The sequence below is a fragment of the Phasianus colchicus genome, chromosome 19 (assembly GCF_987193195.1).
Source record: "Phasianus colchicus chromosome 19, bPhaCol1.hap1.1, whole genome shotgun sequence".
Classification (NCBI taxonomy): domain Eukaryota; kingdom Metazoa; phylum Chordata; class Aves; order Galliformes; family Phasianidae; genus Phasianus; species Phasianus colchicus.
The window spans coordinates 7,360,885-7,380,970 of record NC_143454.1 but is presented as its reverse complement, the minus strand read 5'-3'; the positions used below and the strand labels follow the sequence as shown (position 1 = coordinate 7,380,970).

At 45.3% G+C, this 20,086-nt stretch overlaps 1 protein-coding gene across 2 annotated transcripts; it reads right to left on the bottom strand.

Annotated features, from left to right (window-relative positions):
* Nucleotides 1-133: 133 nt before the first annotated feature.
* On the bottom strand, nucleotides 134-19,193 carry CIZ1 (CDKN1A interacting zinc finger protein 1). 2 transcript variants are annotated; one of them, XM_031601646.2, is made up of 16 exons: nucleotides 19,014-19,193; nucleotides 18,656-18,780; nucleotides 16,614-16,741; nucleotides 13,982-14,148; nucleotides 13,132-13,264; nucleotides 12,179-12,239; nucleotides 9,267-9,340; nucleotides 8,809-8,888; nucleotides 8,113-8,295; nucleotides 7,647-7,777; nucleotides 7,144-7,228; nucleotides 6,383-6,496; nucleotides 5,900-6,085; nucleotides 4,891-4,960; nucleotides 3,694-3,815; nucleotides 139-1,047 (listed from the first exon to the last, which is right to left on the bottom strand). In XM_031601646.2, exons 2-16 carry the CDS (start codon nucleotides 18,751-18,753, stop codon nucleotides 460-462), a joined length of 2,220 nt encoding a protein of 739 aa, XP_031457506.2. In that variant the 5' UTR covers nucleotides 18,754-18,780; nucleotides 19,014-19,193; the 3' UTR covers nucleotides 139-459. The 2 variants fall into 2 exon arrangements, with proteins under 2 accessions (XP_089977342.1, XP_031457506.2); XM_090121216.1 differs by lacking the exons at nucleotides 3,694-3,815; nucleotides 4,891-4,960 and having other exon boundaries at nucleotides 134-1,047; nucleotides 19,014-19,146.
* Between the last annotated feature and the right edge of the window lie 893 nt (nucleotides 19,194-20,086).

The following is a 20,086-nucleotide window of genomic DNA, read 5'->3' as shown; positions in this document are numbered from 1 at the left end:
AGATGCACATTCTGCCTAGCTTAGGACACAGTGGTGGTCCGAGAGTGTGCATCTTTGAAAGAAAACCATTCTGAAGAGCAGAATTGGGCACAGTCTCCCAAGAAATAAACTTTTCTGCCTTAGAAGGAAGCAGAGGGGAACTACGTGGTATTCTTAGTGGAAGAAAATGAGAAAAAATGTCTGCATCCATCTACTTCATGAACCATATCCCCTATGAAAAAGAAAAATAATCACATTACATTCTTCTTTCAAGTTCAACAATCAAAGCATGATTTCAGTATCCAAACTATACAAGTAATAATCAACACCATCCCATATTAGACACGCTAAAGCCAGGCTTCTTTTATTCTTAAAATAAAAACAGCAGTAAAGTTGAAGGTTTTTGCTCTATTAAAAGACTCCGAAAATAAACATTTCCAGCAAATATGGTGTGTAAAGGGCTCTCCCTTTAAGGCCACTCTATCTGGGTTTGCGCCTGGAAGAGCGTCTGCACCCAGCAGAGGTAAGACTGGCAGTCTCACCTTTGGCTAGGGAGGAGGGCTCTGCTGCTGCCTCCTGGCTTATGTTTGATGCTTCCTTCTGTCCCAACCCCCCTCCGCTCCCCGGATCCTGGCAGTGGTCTGTGCCTTCCCCTTGCCTGGCTGCATTGGCTTCCTCCTCCTCACACACAGCATGTCCCAGCAACTCCCCTGCGGCGCTGCTCTCTTCGGGGAGCGGGCAAGTGGCAGTGGATTCGCTCTCCTGTAGGCTTTCTTCTACAACCATGATTCCACACACATCAGTCATGCTGGCTAGGCTTTTGCTTTCTGCTACAGAGGTGGCCAGCTTGCCCTTACCCTCTGGAGACCTCAAAGCTTGTTCTTGCAGTGCTGACAGCTCTGTACCCTCCTTGTCTATCCCATGATTGGCATTCATCTTCTTGCTGGTATCTTCTGTTGTAGCAGGAGACTGTTTCTGATCATCTAGCAATTGGGAGCTGGAGCCCTGGGAATGCAAGGCAGCCTCCGGATAGGCAGCTGTGGCACGATGCCTTGCTACCTTGTATCTCTGCAAACACAAACAAACCACCGTGAGACACAAGTCCAGCCAGATACTGGCACTGCAGCGAGCAGCAGCTGGTCCAGGAAAACCTGTACAAAAATAATGGTGAGTGACAGCTAGACTCTGCAAGAGCACAACCTGACTGAGCCGGTCTCCTGGCCTGGCTGCAGAGGCTTTCAAGCAGGGAAAGGCCAGCTCCTGTGAGAAAAAGCAGTGATATTAAAAATGTAATTACTTAGTGCTGAGTGAGTGCATGGCGCACCTGTGACTCCTGAGACAAAAATCATGTCTGGTAACTGTTGATCTCAGTCAGATTCAGGACTTTGTAGATACAACAGCACAAGTGACAGCTCTTGCTCCAGCTGCTGCCAGGACCTAACACTGGACACGCACTCTGGATACACAAGGCTATGCCCTGCCCTTACCTAGAGAGGAGTGGTTTAATGTTTAACAGCCACAGCAAGGCTTAAGTTGAAAGCTTAAGCTTTTTCATTCTGCTGATACAATCCGTGCAAAGCTGCTGGCAAGAATACTAAGAGATCTCAAGTATCCTCATCTTAAAAGGTACTGAGGTTATCTCCAGAATAAAGGTGAGCACACATTCAATAAAATGACTCATTTACATGAGCTACCGTGATAAACCAGTAGAGGTCTGTAAGGAAATTAAAATGGCTACTAGCCATTTTTTCAAGACTGGATTTCAGAAAAACAGTGATGCTACTTAGCTAACATGCAGCAGGAATCTGCTCTTTGAAGACCCAGATGCAGTATGAAGTAAGAAAATGACACAAAGCTCCTTTCCACAGCCATTCTCTTTACCATCAACTCCCTTTCATCCTTCTGCCAAAAGGTGCCTTGGACTGGCACTAGCATTAGACTTCACAATGACAGAATTATCTGCAGCACACTGGCTTTCACCACTGTCTAAGCAGTGCTACTGCAGTCTGCAGTGTGGAATTAGAGCACACCAGACAGACAGCTTTACATTTGACTTTAGTACATCATCACAGGCTTGTTCTTTCCCCATTCTCAAATACTGGGATATGTGTAATGTTGTAACGCACTGGAGCAAAGTCAGTGAGTCAAGTAATAACAGTGTACCCAAATTTAACCAGGCATAAGTGTGCTAGTTTGTTTTCACAGTGAAGCTGTGAACTGCCTCACCAGCAGACAATTCTCTGCTCTGAAATCCTCTGTGAGTCTATTCTGATGAGAATACTCTGAAATTGGAAATGATTTCACTCTGATTGTGACACAGCCAAGCAGAATAGATGTTAGCCTGCAGATATTTAAGGTTGGACTTCTGCCACAAATAATTCCTGTAAGTCACTCCAGTGTCCATTTGAAGAGTATCTGATTTCAGCTTTTAAATGGGCCAGAAAGAAGGTATACACACTGCTGCTGCAGTTTCACTCCATGCTGATCTAAAATAAGCAAGGGAAGCTGCAAGGCCAATTCCTTCATTCCAGAAATGACGAGCTGCAGGAGAGGATGAGCAACCCTCAAAGAACAGCTGCTTCTCCTGCTATTTGCCATTCCCAATCCACAGCTCCTAAGTGCTGGCTTCTGCAGCAACCCCAATCCTTGCTGAAGGACACAGTGGTTGACTGGGAACAGTTAACCTGTCTGAAAGACTAGCAGGAAGACTCTTAAAATGCAACAATGACTGGATCTGTGCTCAGGAAACATGTTTTGTGTGCTGGCAGGTAACAAAGTCAGCATGGGATCCTCCCCTCTTTCCAGGGTGAAGGAGTACTGCTCTCCTACATGGGCAGTGGTAGGCAAAGGAGAGGGCAGAGCCAGTGCAAACTCTGCACACCCACCTCAAGGTACTAATCCAGGCACCTCACCCCTAGCAAGCCAACAACGACAGAACAATGGAGGCAAATTCCAAGACAGCCTAGCAGGGAAAGTTTCTAAATATGAAGCAACAAGGAGCAATGCTGCTACTTCAGGTGAAACCAGTAAAGCAAAAGAACAGCATCAGCTGGCAGAGATTTATGCTAAGGAGTTTCTAGGAAAGTACTGCAGACAGAATGACTGACTTCATGTTGCAGGCTGACCCTGGGGACAAATGGACTTTTTCAGCTTGTAGTTCCCATGTATCAGAGCACTGTGCTGTTACATTTCCAGATTTCTAAGGTGAATATCTGATTTTACCAGGCTCCTTCATGGACGGATCACACCTGAAACATTGCCTAAAGGAGCTGTTCCTGTGCTCACTGTTGTACTGCATGGAAAGATGCATAAGCATCAGCTCTCTTTAAAAAGAATAGCCTCTTTCCGTTTTGGTCTTTCCCCATTTTGACCCACCTGCAATCTGTCTAACAAAGAAAAGAAGAGGCTTAGACTAAACAATAGACTCTACAGGCTCAGCAAACAGATCAGACACTCTGAGGAAGACTTCCAACCAGAAACGGGCAACAAGATGACAGTAGCAGTAGCTGGGAAGCAGGACTGGACTGGTTTTGGATCTGAAGGGGGTGATGGGAGACAAGCACGGAGCACATCAGGAGAAAGCTGTGACACAACGGACACCAAGGGTGATGGAAATGAACTGAAGACAAGACAACTAACGTGGCGGATTCACTGAAGAGACACGCACAGGGGTAGTAACAAATGCCAGGCCATGCAATCGCCAAAGGGTCTAACCTGAAAGTTCTCAAAATGCATCAGGGACTTGCAGTGTGCGAGCCGGGCAGCAGAGTCGCTATGGTAGAATTTGTGACACAGCCTGCAGAGGTAACCTGCGACGGGGACCAGAAAATCCAGGCCTGTGAAACGGGAGGGGAAGGGAAATCACAGATCACATTGAATGGAACTCAAAATAACGAAAGTATGTTAAAAGGGAAGTTAAACCAGGGAAGGAGGAAAGAAGGAAGGAAATTGGAAAGCTTTGCTTCTGTTAATGAGGGGTTTGCAAGATGACTTGCTGAATATCTTGTCTTACCATGGAATGGCTGTGCGCTTGATATTCAGAGAGAAATCTGGCTGCCAGAGCAAAGAAACTACATATAGCATTAAGGGGAAAAAAAAAGAAAGGAATACAATGGAAAACTACAGAGGACATGTGATCTAATGTAATGGGATCAAACCAAGCAGAAGACAGCAGGCGCGCAAGAGGAACACGCAGAGAACATTCACAGCATGAATCATTATTCCATCTGCCACACGATAGTGGAAGGTTACAGCGATATGGAAGATTGGTGTAAACAGCACTCTCCTTGGGCACAGAACAGCCTCTGCAGAGCTGCCCTCTGCACAATACAAGTGGCCGTTAGACATCTGAAGTCAGAATCACTTACAAGGTGGGGACAAGAGGGAGCCATCTGGAGGCAACACTGCCCACCAGTCCAGAAACGTGTCTGAATAACCACTAAGTAGAATGTGGGGGTTTTGAAGCAGAGGAAACATGCACAGTTTGGGCTCTGGCAGAGAGCTTGATGCCATCAGTACTGTTCAGTATTTCCATGTAAGCTGCATTTCTGCTGGAAAGTGTTCTCATCAATAAGTTTTTAGGCTCCATTTTTCCAGAGCATCCCTCATTTTCTACCTAGTTTCTTCAGTACTCCTATCCCATTTGCTCTGTTTCTTGCCTTGGTAAGATATCTGGCTCTCGCCATTTCTTCCTCAAAAAGGCAGCTGACAAACATCCATCACATCCCTTATCATTGGCTTAGAGAACAACCTGGCCCCTTCTCCACACAGCAGTGACCTGCAACAGTCTGATGCAGATGCTGAAGCAATATAGCCAAAGAATTTGTAACAGCAGCTGACAGAGACCATCCTCTCTTATGGCACACAGCCGGAGAAAGTTCTGTGGGCCTTAGTGCTTCTGTGTTTGCTTACCATAGGCTGTATCTGGGCAATACTTCTCACTTCCTTTGTAATCCTCCAAAGACACTTCCTTCAGCCCACTCTGGAAACCAAAAGAACATTAGTGCCTAGCATATCTATGTCAATTCCCTTCCCTTTTTCTGGTAAACTTTGAAGCAAAACAGAGGACTCGTATACCAGAGACAGAGTTGCACGACATCTGGCTAGTGCCAGATACCCCATGTCAGAGGCCACTTCATGGCAAGGGTTAAAAGCATCTCTTACATTCTGAGCCTGAAGCAGTTCAGCTGTCTACCTCCTCTTGGTAACAGCTCTTTACTGGGAAAATAGTATGTATTGAGATAAATCTCTACACATTTGCCATGAGACCAAGCTGCTGCTGGGCTATTCAAAGAGACTATGTCAATGTCTTTGATAAGAAATTTGTTCCCTTGACAAAAACACTGCTTATGCTCCTCACAACAAGGTAATGTTTGAAGATACCAGTAGGAGCTGTAGCACAGTAGAAATACCCTTCTTCCCTCTGGGAGGGGAATCAACTCTTTGAAAGGGAGATAACTGCAGGACGAGGGGAAATGGTTTTAAGTTGAGGGAGGGGAGATTTAGGTTGGACATCAGGGGGAAATTCTTGACAGAGAGAGTGGTGAGGTGCTGGAACAGCTGCCCAGAGAGGCTGTGGATGCCCCATCCCTGGAAGTGTTCAAGGCCAGATTGGATGGGGCCCTGGGCAGCCTGGTCTAGCATTAAATGAGGGGGTTGGTGGCAGGAGGGTTGAAGATTCATGATCCTTGAGGTCCCTTCCAACCCTGGCTATTCTGTGATTCTGTGATTCTGCATCCACACACAGTGTTTGATTCTCTTTTGCGCTGCCTTGCGCTCTAGAAGAATTCCAGGGCCCTCACCCTCCTGCTGCACTGTGGCACTAGACTCTAAACCCTGAGCTCAAGCAGACAAGAACAACCAAAGTCACACAACCCACAGCGGATTCTCAGATAGATCAGTCCTCATTTGCATGGCATACCTGCTTGGCAGCAGAATCCTCATTCTCTACCAGCACTACATCAAGGTCTTCCCCCTCACCAGTTCCCTCCTCTTCTTCCTCCTCCTCTTCCTCCTCTTCATCATCTTCAAAACAGCCAACAGCATCCACTGTGATCAACTCCTCTGAATCTTCTGGGCTGCCCAATTCCTTCTCTCCCAGTCTCACCTGACGGGTACAGAAAAGAAAGATCAACTCTGCACTCTCCATCTAAACACAGAAGGCCCCAGGCTCTGAACAGATCACATCTTGCAGTAGATGGAACTGCAAGAGGGGCACAAAGCTATCTTGCTTGCAGACATATCCATTTCCTCTCCCTTTTTCACACAATTTCTCTTAAAACAGGGTTTGAAGAACTGCATGCCTTCCCTTTATCCCTGCAGTAGTCAAGGAAGCTGAAAGCTAATGAAATCTGCAGTGTAGCTGCCTCCAGTGCTGGGTGGCTCTCTACTCTGGCAGCATTACCTCTTTGGCTTTCTGTTTATGCTCAGGGGACTTCATATGCTCCACAAACTTGCGAGGGGTCTTGAAATGGCGGCTGCAGACAGTGCAGAAAGGACGAAGTGAGCGTTTGGCCAGCTAAAGAGAGAGGAGAAGACCAGTCAGTCACAAAAGGCACCACTCTAAAGAAATACAGCTTCAACTTCGGTAAAACAGTTACAGCCCTGTGTCTAAAACAGGCAAACCACAAAAAAAGTGTCTTATTTGCAAGAGAAAGGGATCACTAGTTCCTACCTGTGAAAGGGATGGAAAATCACTTTTTTGAAAGTGCACATGCATGTGTGCATGTGTGCATGTCATGCACAAAAAAAAGTGCATGACAAAAATGTGTTTTATAAAAGGTTTACTAGCAGTTTTTCCCTAGGAACGAAATACACACACAGTAAATACAGTGACCTGCCTAAACTTTACCTCAAAAGCGTAAAGGCTGCCAACCAATTCCTCCATTCCATTGGTTAGGTAAATACAGTAGACCATGCTTATTTAGAAAGTTGAGAATTAAACCAGAGTTGCTTCAGGCCATACTGACAGCTGGAATTTCAGCCTTATACCAGTGATCAAATGCAGTAGGCAGCATGACAGTGCCCTCGTGAGAGTGCAACCAGCACAACTTCATGCATCTCTCCAATCACCTTTCTCTTGCTGGGGGAGTAGGAGATGCTAGACACAAACTCAACCCCCACAAAAGGTCAGTGCAAAGGAGAAATCTGTGCTATGGTTATTACCTTGTGTTCTTGGGTCCTGCGATGTTTGATCAGATCCCCTGTGAAGTGTATCTGACACGTGTTACACCACCGCTGCTGGGTCTCTCTGAAGTGACAGCAGAAACATCTGTAAGTCATAACTTTTTACATTCCCCATGGAACACTGCAATGTGGAATTTGTTTCAGCATTATTTTCCTCAGTATCACTAACTTTACTTGCTTGGATTTATCTTTTTCATTTTCCAGCCCCTTACGTAGGGAATACAGCTCATGCTGACAGAAAGGCACCAGTTAAAACAACTCTCCAGTTTGATCTACTGGATTAAGAACTACACACCAGGTCAAAGTTCACAATACTATCCTTTATCAGGAAGGAAGATGCCAGAAGCAGCCTAAGGCCTCAGAAACAAGAAGGATTTTGTACATTATCCTGGAGCGCAGGGGCACCTTGGTGCACTGAGGAATTTTGGAACTCATGTAGATCCCTGCTGAGATTGTGTTTGCTACCTCAGACCAACACTCACCCATCTTTCTCCGCCAGCAACTTCTGCTCCTTCACCATAGGTAGTAGTGAAACAAAACAAACATTACTCATGTGCTGAATCTCCCCAAGTCGCTGCTGGTGCTGAATCCCAGCCATGTGGGTTTGGAAATTCTAAGAAAAGGTTAAGAGAAAGATCCATTTAAAAATATTCAAAATACAGAATAATAATAGGCATGAGCTACACTTTCCATTCTCTTAAATGCTGTATAACAATGAAATGGTATAAAAGCTTAAGACCACGGCTGCCTGGGGATCCACCCACACTTGTTCTCTAGCAGGTTGCTTGCCAGCTCCTCAGAAAGGGTTTGCTTTATCTGCATGCTTGTCATTATTTTTTTTTTATGCTTCTCTGGCTAGCAAGTCTCATGATGCACCTCCCCATGGCAGCTGGCCATCCAATTCACTTCTCTTGACCATCCATCCCAGTCAGACCTGTGGATTTATACCTGCTGATTGCAGCAGTTGGTCTTGCAGATGTAACAGTAGAATTTAAGGGCTGATTCAGGGTTGGAATCAGCTGTGCCCATCTCGCACGTCCACTGCCCTGGTTTCAGAGCTGTCGTACTGATAGCTCTGCTCTCGCTGCTCTGCTGGATAGTCACTTTCAGTGAACCTCCAGAGCTCAACACCTGCCAGAAGAAGGAGTCAAGATTAAGTCAAAAGCGTAAGTAGAAGACACTAAAAATAAATACTTGCATTTTAGACATGCAATGGCAAGTTTCATAGCAGCTGCACGTCTACTACCATCACCCCATTTTTTTTTTTTACATCTACTCTTCAGCAACAAAAGGTGTATTTTTAGCCATGTCCCTTTAATACAGATATTTGTTAATGGTTCTTTCAATTCACCTTTCCATCTTTCCGTCTGAGTTCTGAACTCTTAGCAGACCCCAGCATTCACAAACAGGCAGCAGTAGGTGAGGTACAGGCTAGCAGAGGCACAGAAGCAGCAAGTCAGAGCAGACTGCACAATAATTGCAGACATATTATGCCTTATTGCTAGGGACAACAGCTTACAGCAGGAGACGGAGCTCCAGACGTGGGTGCCATCTGGTTCCCAGTGGCAACGGGCATCTCTGGGATGGAGTGGGAGGTTTTATGTTCTGTACCACCCCAGCCTGCATGGAACAGCATCTACTCACCTCAGGAGCCTTTGGTTCCTCAGAGAATTTCCTCTCTTTAGAGAGACTTTCAGCTGCGTACTGCTTTACATTATTTGTACCTAGGGACAGAGAGTCATTTCAGCTGCCTTAAATCAAAATAGCAATGAGAAAAAAAACAAAAAACAAAGCAGCAGGTGAATGAAGTCAGGGAGCTTTCCTCACAATGCTGTTGGCCATAAGCCCAGCTTACAAACCTGTTTCCAAATAAGCTCTGTTAAAGGGGAAACTCTTCTCATCATTTGCATTTGCTAGGCAACAGCAACAGCTTTTAGGGGACTATGTTTGGATTTGGTTCCTACATCTTCTCCTCCTTTCCCCACCCTTTATGTGGGGGAGGACATTTCTGAAGACTCACAGGATCTAGAGATGCTGAATGTTAAATGCAGCTCAGGCAGGGAGCGTCCTAAAAATACAAATCATGGTGCCCAGGAACTCACCATCAGCTTGGACATGGGTGCTCAACTCTTCCTTGCTGCCTGCTGCATTCTCTAATGCAGACTCTTCAGTCACACTTAAAAGATATCAAGAAAACAACCTTATTTGCAGTGTTATAGACCAAGAGATTCAGAAGACAAAGGCATAGGCTGGAATCTAGGCTATCACACTCTCCACTAAATCCCCCAAATCAGAAAGCCACTGGATGTGTATTGCAGGCAGAGATTCAGCAGAAATGAATGAAAACAATGGAGAATGGCATTCTAGAACAGATTCAGAAGCAGTAGCCAAATAATCTGGACAAGAAAGTTAGAACTGATTCTCTGAATCACTGCCCTCTTCTGCATGAGGCCTGCAGGGAAATAAGCTCATACAGGAAATATTCTTAGCAAGAGCTCTGAGAGCTCATTCCTTTCCTGATTGGCGACCTGCAGGGAAGCTGCAGTATCTGGACATCACTCCAGGTTGCTATGTGCATGAGGGGACAGAGACCTGTTAGAACTGAACAGTTTCTCAGTTATATTTCACAGGGATTTCATCATAACTGCCTGCTCTATTTGTTTCAATAGTGTTTAATTCCAGAGTCCCTGCTGCACTGCTTTTGGGGGAGTGGAGCCCTATGAAACACATATCAAACGATTTTGCTTTGTTTGCTTTGGTGCTATTGATCTGCTAAGGAGAAAAAAGAGCCTGAGGAGATCGCTGAGAAAAAAAATAAGCTGACTTGCAGAGGGCAGAGAGCATATTTTACAACATCGTTCTCTATCCTCTATTTTTTCCCATAAGGTAATACTTTCACCATGGTTTGAATGCCTTCTCTTTCAGGCCAGCCCAATATCCCACCGGCCAGCATTCTTTTGCCAACAGGGAGCAGCAAATTCTGCACAGACAAGAATCCAGACTGTGCAGGTACTGAATCCTGCGATCAAAATACACAAGTATCACATGATTTATCAGATTGATAAGTGATAATGTAACTGGGTTACAAAGCTATAAATATGCAGCAGAGTTTGGGCAGTGCAAGCATGAAGAAAACAAGAGTGGCTGGCATTAACATTATTTGTCAAATACTGCCAACAGGCTCAATGCTGTACCACACACAGATGGTGCCAGCACTCCAGGGCAAGGGTTTGCAGCTTAAACTGAAAGTCTAGGGAGCAATCTAGGGGAGCAAAAGCCATCGCAAGCAGGAGCCAAGAAGGAAATGGTGTTATATGGATACTTGTCAGGCCGTGCTAGAAGAAATGGGTGTTCAAGGAGGATTTGAAGATGAGTGCTTTCCACACTGGAATGAGGATGCTGTTCCAGGCATACAGATGGCACATAGGAGAAAAAGCAGAAGTGGGAAAAACCTGAAGTGAAGGAGGAGGCTGGTATTCCTGGCCAATGGAAAATGAAATGATGAAACAAGAAATAAAAGTGTGGCACGAAGTGGGGGAGAGCTATCCTCATCTGTGAAAGGCAACATTAGAACAGTAAGCTATTTTTCTCAGAGATCCATCATCTGTTCATAAAAAATAAACAAACACTTCCAAAAAGCTAAGGAGTCATATATTCCAACTAAATACCAGCCATAAGATATGAATCAAATCTGGCACTCAGCTATTGCTTTGGAAAGGATGTTCCCAGAAGCAGGTTTGCTGCAGTGAGATCTGTCATTGCTCAGACTTGATACTTTTTTTATTGCATGTGACAGTGTAACAGAACGTTGATTAATACCTACTAAATACCTACTAAATATTAATGTCATTAAAATTAAATTAACTTTAGCAAACAGATTAACAAAACATGCTCAAAAGCCTCTGACTTAGCCTAAACTGAATTTATTCACTTTCTTGCTAGTTCATAGTCCATAATTCACAATGGTCTCTGCTCACATAATATTTATCACTCTTTAATGTTTTACACGATGAAAGTAATATCGAAACATCAAAACGATCTTGGAATATTCTCCCTGAAGCTAACCATTAATCTCTAATCTACAGATGGGAAACCAGAGAGGTGAAGAAACTCGTCCAGAACCACACGGTGAATTGTTAACATGGAAGATCAGAGGACCCAGGAGCCCTGACTCATAGTCATTAACATATGTTGGAGAATTCTCAAATCAGTGCCTCCAGAAATCTTTATTCACTCCTTCCTGTTCTCCCCCTGCAATAGTGACAGTTCTGGAAGAGGTACAGCACTGTACAGATGGCGTGAGGAGCTCTGTTACGTGCCTTCCCACTAGATGGCAATACAGCCTTATCTACTTCTTGCACCCTCTGGAATGCAGGGACTGCCAAGACAGGCCTGCAATGGCCAGCTTGCCTTGCAGATAATAGGATTGCCTTTGTTTATTTTTACCCAACAGACAGGGGTACTGGCAAGAGAATCTTTACAGAGGGGATGCAGAACTCAACACTCCTGAATATAGGCTTCAATACTACGGAGTACAGATTCCCTTCCCCTTCCCATTCCTCAAAAAAAAAAAAAAAACCACCTATGTTCTCTTACTCCTGTCATAACCTAACTCAACCCAAGGCTTTTCCTCTCTGCTGATACCTGGCTGCTCATTTCCCTTTATTGCACTTAGGCAAGAAAATTAAGAGAAATAGCTCAGAATAGTAAAGCTCTCTCTGCTTCTTAGGAGAATCCTGGCAGGAGAACACAGGAGCAAGCATTACTTTGTTGCACACTTGCCTAACACGTATCTTTTATTTTTCATTCCTATCCTTGTGCCACCTATAACAGAGACCCCTGCAAACATATCTCAGTAAGCATCACCAGACTTCCTGAGTCGTTCACGATCCTTTGAAATACCTCCTAAATACCAGACATCAGGCCAGTACAGCACTGCCCTAATTGCAGGAAAATAAAATTAGACAATAATGCTAAAGCCAGTAACTATTTCAATACCACATTCAATAAATACCTCTTCAGTCTTTTTGCTGCAGGCTCAGTGTTCAACATAGATTCTGCCGGAGTTCTTGGTTCTGCAGGAACACAGAAGATCTCCTTAGCAAAGCAGACCATGCCACCCTAAGCACGTCCCAGTGAATGGCCAATGCCTATAAAACTATTTTACAGCAAATAATAATACACACTTGCTTATTCCGAACTTGAGAACTGTAGTGATAAGGTTGAATAATAAAATAAATTAATAATGACCTAGGAGATTTGAATTTTATTGCAGATGTGATTGTAAGAGGTGTGGTTCAGTAAGAAATCTATGCTTATGTCTACTAAATGAGTCTTTGCCCCATACCAAGATGACAAGAGCACAGACCATGGAACATTAACCAGGTGACACGGCCATCAGAAAGCAACCATCTCATCAGGTTATCTTCCCCACCACATACACAGTGACCACAACCTCACCACGTGCCTGTGTTTTTAGGTTATGCACTTTTCAATCACAACACAGAAGTGGGGATATTCTATGAGATTCAGTGCCAGTTTCTATTCTGACAACTGGAGTACTTGCTTAAGTCAACTCTTCCTCAGCATGTTGATTGCAACTGGTTCTGTTTCAGGTGTTTGACTCTGTGAGACATTCAGTTCAGCATGGTCAAGGCCATGCGAAAGCTTACATTTCAAACCAGTTTTTTTTTTTTTTTCTTCCATCATCTTAAAAGAATCTCATTGTCAGGGTGCCTCTGGAGAGCCTTCCATGCAAGGGATATGGGGCAGGCTTATAAACACCAAAAAAATACTTTTTACCTGGGTATTTTAAAACCACCAAAAGCAGAGGGCTGTGACAGTTAATTTTGGTATTTGCAGTTAGAGAGAAGGTAAGACTAAAGCTGTCTCCAGCCTTTGCTGCAGGAACAACCAAGAGGAGTTTATAATCTAGAAGCATTCGTTTCACTATAGGCTCACTCTTACCTGTGGACAGGGAGTTGTTCTGCTCTGACCCTGCTCGCAGTTCCCCTCTAAATTCTATTTTCTCATCACCATGCATGTGAGATGAAGAACCTGCATCTAGCTCCCGCTTCCTGTCAGGGACCCTCTGGAAGTCCTGCAACAGGCAGAGAGTCTCAGCAGAAGGCACAGTCCAAGTGTGGAAGTCTACCTTATCCAGCACATCTTTCTGACAAAGCAGGAAGAGATATGCAAATGCTAATCTAAGAGGAGGGAACACTGATCAATTAATCTGAGAACCATTTTCAGGACACAAAATGGGTCTTAATAGTGGAAGGGGAGAATGTTTGGTTTTTGAAACATTCTCCAGAACATTAAGAATTGTTCTGAAATTAAATTTTATGAAATTCATATGAACAGATACGAACCTTATCTTTAAAAAGGGATCAAAAGCAGCCCCAAAAGGCAGAGTTACATATCCATGATAGTAGCAAGTTTTTTGAGATCAACAAACAGCTCTGGAAAGCTAAATGGGTAAAAAGTCTGGCCTTTGAAGAGCAAAGCATTTTTTTATGGTCATTACTTGGAAGATATTAATTCTAAAGTTTCCTTTTCTTTTAGGTTTAAACAGTTCTGCTATGACAAATTATTTGTCCTGATACAGACAAGAAATCTTTGCATCCTAAATGTAAACACAGACAACAAGAACCTTAGGGATGGACTTGTTTCTCCATTTCTTTGCCAACAGCGTGGTGCAAACACTTTTCATTGTAGGCTCTCTCCTTTCTCTTTGTTCTTTATCTACAATACAATCAACTGCTCTAAGTGCAAAAGGAGCACTGAGCTCCAAAACGGTGCGAAGCTTGGAGCCCACCTTGCGAAACATCCGGTTCTGCCGCTGGAAGGGAAGGTTGGGGAAGCCCAGACGAGTTGGCTTTAATGAGACCCCAACAGGTGGTGGCCCTAGGAGGGAATGCCTTGTAGCCTGAGGGAAAAACTGCTGCAGTGCTGGGGCTGTCATGTTAAATCCACGCAGGTTTCCTACAAATGCAAACACAGCACATCAGCATGCAAAGGAGAGAGAAAATCTTACCCCCATACACACAGCAGGGAGAAGGGAAGGGCTCATCCACACAAGACAGTGTCCTTCCCCAGGTACTGTATGACTGCTCTATGCTTTACCCTTTTTAGTCCCCATTGAACGAGTTGCTGTGATAGCATCTATTACTATATATTGAGCCATGTAATTATAATTGTCCCTGCAGGCTAAGATCATTAGAGCAATTATCTGATCTGAGCACACCAGTATTTGCATTTGCAACAAAGCAAGGTATCGTTTTACAGAATTTCTCAGTAATAAACGAAAATTCATCCCACGTTTGTGCAGCTGGCAGCTCACACCATGGCGTGGCTGCTATTTAGCACGGGCCAGCAACAGCATTTCATTGAAAACAACACCAGAATTTTCAAACAGGAGATTTCACAGTCTTCTCTGCCATCCAGTTATCGTACAAGCTCAATGTGTCAACCTGAACTCAGACTCTTGAGAAGCTGCCATTTGCAATTATAATGCTCTGCTTTCTGAACAGCTCTTCTCAGCATCCACAGACTACTAAGTCTCAAGAGTTCCTAACGAAGCTGGTCCATACTAACCCCATTTCAGAGGTGAGGGAATGGAAGTGCACAGATGTCTCAGCTACACCCTCAGATTCTGACCACCATTCCAGGAACCTGGACTTACACTGCAATTTTTTACTTCTCACTTGAATGACTGCATCCTCCGACTGCTTAGCAGCTGTTAAAACAAGCCAGAGAAGTTTGGAGATGGACACACAAAATTTGAAGTCAAGCTACGCTGCTGAAAGCCTGGAACACTACAGGAAGTATTCCCTCATGTTTGTCTTCAGAACTGATCTCATCTCTTACTACTTAGCATAAATGATCTCTTACTGTAAAAACACGTAGCAGTATTTAAAAAGAAAATAACCTATAAGGCAAGAAGTCATCTCCTGCTCTTGCTTTACTTCCTTTAAAGAATTATAAATATATTTCAATTGAAGTATTTATTTTTTCCTATTCCTACTGCTAAAGCCACATACAATGAATTATTCATCCCAGTGTCTCCCCGGTTCAGAACTACTAAAGCATCAGATATTCTTACATGTAACCCAAAGCTGAAATGACCAAAAAAAAAAAAATCAGATCCCTAAGAAGGGCCACACTGAACACCACATCTGTACTACACATTACCCACAGCTAGCTGGTGCAATCACTGAAAGAGAAGTCAGAACTCAACTCAGCATGTAGAGCTGAAAAGAGAGAGGAACAACACAAAATCAAAGAGCTGCCGAGTGCTCATTAATAAACCTTCTCCTGTTTTCATATCTAATTTGCCTGAGGTCTTTGGCATGCTAATTAAATACAACTTCTCAATAAGAGATTTTGCTTTAGAGGAAAGGCCAGGCTATGCAAACACCAATGTATCTGAAAGGAGAATGACTGGCTCGTCAGACTTCTCTTCCTCTGCCACAAACATGCATTTCAATCTGGATATATAAATTCAGAGTATGATTTGTTTTTTATTACTGTGAGTTTCCCTACAACCTGACAAAGATCTACAGAGAGCCACTGGAGTCACTAGAGAGCCCTCTACTAAATGGGCAAGAGAACAAAAGGCAAGTTAACAATATGCAGAATAGATCTATTGTCTACACATATGGGCACAATTCATACATCCAACAAAAATTCAAGGCATTCATCTAAAATAGGCACTTTAAAACTGTCCCAGGTACTGATCTTCTGTATTGAAAACAGCTGTCAGTTTAAGATATTAGGGAAAAAGCTATGTTTTCATATCCTTACATTAGCAATGCTATTATTAAGGCAGCTTCATAAATTTGTCTTGAAAATGTACCAAAAAATCAACTTGTGGAAACGTAATGATGGAAAAATAGTGATACTACACTTCAGACAAATGACAGTCATTTCAGGGAATCAAAATTTCACACAACAATTGAAACCTAAATCACTTCTCACCACAATGTACTGTATTTGTCTGCACTCCACTAAGCCTGGACAAAGACAAGCACCTACTTCTGCAAACAAGTTTAGCATATACATAACAGTCAATGAAATAAATTAAGTCCCCCAAGTGAGACAAGCAGATTTAGGAAAAAAAAAAACCAACTATTTTTCTAAATACACTGCTGAAAAATACTCTTTCCACCAATTCTATGAGAAAATCATTTTCCAATGTATATATTTTGTATTGATCTGGTAGCTTCTAGTGCTACTCTCAATTGTGAACATTAAGGCACGTGGGATTTTCATCAAGTGAAGAACATTCACGATGTGTAATGTGAACAAATTTGAAGGGGAAAAAGATGACAAACAAAAATGCCAAATGCAAGCACTGCAATGGTTAAGGAAGAAACAGCCATACTGTGGTTTCAACCCATGAAGAGTGATTAAATAACTGCAGTAAGCGTCTCCCATAACGACAGTACCTTGCATCTGTTGCATGAGTAAGGCCCGCTGAAGCATAGGATTGGCATTGAGTAGGGATGGTTGATTTGTTGCCCGTAAGCTCAGCATCTGTTGCTGTTGTGGTGGTGGTGGCGGCGGTGGCAAACCACTGGAAAAGAAGGTATTACTCATAAGAATCCAATCAAAACCATACCCCTAATTTTCAGGCACCCGACAGAGTAGCAAAGAGTCGAGATCCTCATATACATGCATGAAAAGATACCGTACACCAACACTGTATCCTCTTTCTTCCACTCTCCTGGAATTTCCAGAGCTGACAGATTGTCTATCAAGAAATTTGAGGTCAGAGAGAACTCCTTAGCACCAAGCCCACACAGAGCCTGTCAAGCAGCATAAAAAAACAACCCAGGAGCTGACTGCAGCTCTACAGCATTATGCAGCAGCTCTTCTGTCAAAACCAGTGATCTAGATCAGCAGCTACATTTAACGACAAAAGTTTGGAAAAACAGGGAGTTCTCAGTAGCTTAAAGAACGTTTTCCAAAACCTACACCTCCCACATCGAACCAGACAGGTCAGAATTGTAAATGGTGCCCCCTAACTGCAAGAACAGGGCGATAAAATGAAGCACAGCCTTCGCATTTAAAACAGGAGGAGGAAGAATTGTGCTGAAAAGGACTCTCAGGTCCCAAGGAGGGTGGAGCAGGCAGGAGACAAAAGTCTGAGGGAAGCAGCAGGCATTTCTTCAGGCAGTCGTTTCTGCAGGCAATAGCAAGGTCAGGGCCTCCTCTAAAAATGACTGCTGACACAGCTAAATCTGTCAGGGCTGGAAAGAGGTACAAACATGGATCAAAATAACCGTGTTGACAAAAAAAATAAATATCAACTCAACCTCTTGACAGATTTTACAGCGGCAAATCCTCACGTTTGCTTTGTTGGATTGTTCCAGTCTCAGAGCTAAGAAATTTATGCTGGAAAAATCATACTTTGAGAGGTACTGAGCTCTCCATGCCACTTCTCAGTCAGCCTCATTTTGGCATGTTAAGGGTTTTAGAGATTAAAAAAAAAAAAGATTTAGAGAGATTAATACTTCCAGAACAGAAAGATTCCCTCATTTTCCTCAAAATCATACGCTTTATAAAGCTGCTTCAGTAACTTATTAAATCAGAAAATTTGCTTTTCTCTTGAAATCACACCCTATTGCTGCGAATTTCCACAGCTTCACAGGGCCCAGCGACTGCAATTAAACACATCATTTCAGAGCATTTTTATGAGTGCAATAAATCTCAGCTCATCGGGGACGTCCGCTCCATCCCAAACAGTTGTTTTCTCCCTCGTAGATTCGGTAAGAAACCCTGCTTATTCGCCTCTTCGTTTCTGGCAGACACCATTTGTTTGGTTTTTTATTATTACTTTTCAAAGGAGATAAATGCCATCTCCCAGTCACTCACACAGCCCCAGCTCGGTACCACAGCACAGACCAGTTGTACAGCACCCAATGACCCCATCCTGACCAGGAGATTGGAAGGGGGGGGGGGGGGGAATAGGAGGGAATACAAAATAAAGAGAACACAAGTTCAATCCGCGTCATATAAATGTGAAAATAATAATAATAATAAAAATACAACAGCGAAGCGCGTGCCCCTGTTTAACACGGCTCAACCACGGGGATGTTTAGGGAAAAAAAAGGCATTTTCCATTATCCACCGCCCCCCCCCAACCCCACCGCGGGCGGGGAGGGAAGGAGGGCAGTCGAGGGGAGGCTGCTGCCCGCAGCATCCCTTCATCGCTCCGCTCGGCGCCGTGCGGTTCAGGGCCGGCTCGCAGCGCCGGCACCCCGCGTCGCGGCCTCCCCGCAGCGCGGCCCGGCCCGCCGCCCCTCATGGCCCCGAAGCCTCCGGGCCTTCGTCCAACCCCCCGCCCCCGCCCGCCGTCCCCCGCTCCCCTTCGTCGCCTTCCCCGCCCGGGGAGGGCAGGCACGGCGCCAGGCTTCGGCCGGAGGCGGAGGAGAGCGGTTCCCTCGGGACAGGCCCGCGATCCCCGGCCTCGCGTAGCGGCGCTTACCGGCCTCCCTGCTGCGCCGGGGGGTGGTGGTGCTGCTGCTGCTGGAGGAGGTGCTGGAGCTGCAGCAGCTGCTGCTGGAACTGCTGCTGGTTGAACATGGCTGGGGAGCTCCGAACGGGGCGAGCCTGACACGAAACGCGGCGGTGAGAGGGAGGCGGCGGCGCGGCTCAGCCCAGCGGCCATGGAGCGGGGGAGCCGCCGCCGCCCATTCATTCACCGAGCCGATCCCCCCTTTCCTCCTCCTCCTCCTTCCCCCCGGGGTCATCGCGAGCGGCAGCCCGCGGAGGAGGTTTCCAAACCCCACCTCCTAAAACCCGCTCCCACCCTCCCCTTCCTTCCCCTGCCCGCCGGCACTCACATCTCGCCCCGCGGCTCTCACCGCTCCCGGCCGCCCGCCTCCATCTTCCCCCGGCGGACGGCCGCCCGGCGCCGCTCCGGGCACGAGCAGCTCCTTCTGGAGGGCTGGAGGACCCAGCCGCGCCCGCCCGCGTCCCCTGCTCCGGGAGAGCGGCCCTGCGAGGCGCGCATCACCCCCGCAGCCTCCTCCCGCACCGCCCCGGTTCGCGACACCCCCGTTTCTCGTCCCTTGCACGCGGGAGCGGGGCGTCCCGTCCCTCGGGAAGCCTGGGAGGGGATGGGCGCCATCTGTCCTGGGCTGGGGCAGGGGGAATTGATAACCGGCTGAAGGGAGGGAGCAGATGGTGTCCAACCGCGTTAGTTTTCTGGGTTTTGTCTTTTTAAATGGTCCAGGAGAATCTTTGGTCTCTGAAAACAAGGGAAAAAAATCCCCAAACAACAGCCCCTGGCCATTTGCTGCGATCGCATCTCGGCGAGGCTGCCACGAGAATCTGGAAGAAAACAAGCAGCCACCTTTTTCTGCCCAAGGAGGCTGTGGATGCCCCATCCCTGCAGGCATTCAAGGCCAGGCTGGATGTGGCTCTGGGCAGCCTGGGCTGCTGGTTGGCGACCTGCACACAGCAGGGGGTTGGAACCAGATGAGCACTGTGGTCCCTTTCAACCCAGGCCATTCTGTGATTTTGCAGCACTGCTTTGCACTGCGCATAGGCGGAGATGACTTTTCTAGCAGGTCCATCCACCAGTGCTTTATTTATTTCACAAGAGTTCCCACAAAACCATCCCTCCAGCACTTGTTTTCTGTGAGCAGTGACTTAATTTTAAGCATGTCCAACGTGCGTGGCCTCTGTGTGAAAAAATATTGTGCTGTCACTCCTTGTATTATGCCTACTAAGGGTACAGACGCATTTCTGCTCTTTGCCGTCCCAGAGAATCCATCCTGAAATAATTTACTTTATAAATAGTCTTATTATCCACGCCAGTCAAGACTGCTTGACTCATTAAAGGCCCCAGGATTGATTGCTAGATGAAAATACTGTAAGCTGAACATAACTCCTAGTGATATACTGTTAGCAC

What these genes read in the sequence shown, in the direction of transcription:
- CIZ1 (XM_031601646.2), bottom strand. Translation starts at nt 18,753, where the DNA reads ATGTTCAACCAGCAGCAGTTCCAGCAGCAGCTGCTGCAGCTCCAGCAC. An exon ending in ACTCATGCAACAGATGCAAG is followed by an intron (nt 14,149 to 16,613) that starts GTACTGTCGTTA and finishes TTGCATTTGTAG; the next exon opens with GAAACCTGCGTGGATTTAAC. An exon ending in GCAGCAAAAAGACTGAAGAG is followed by an intron (nt 9,341 to 12,178) that starts GTATTTATTGAA and finishes ATATCTTTTAAG; the next exon opens with TGTGACTGAAGAGTCTGCAT.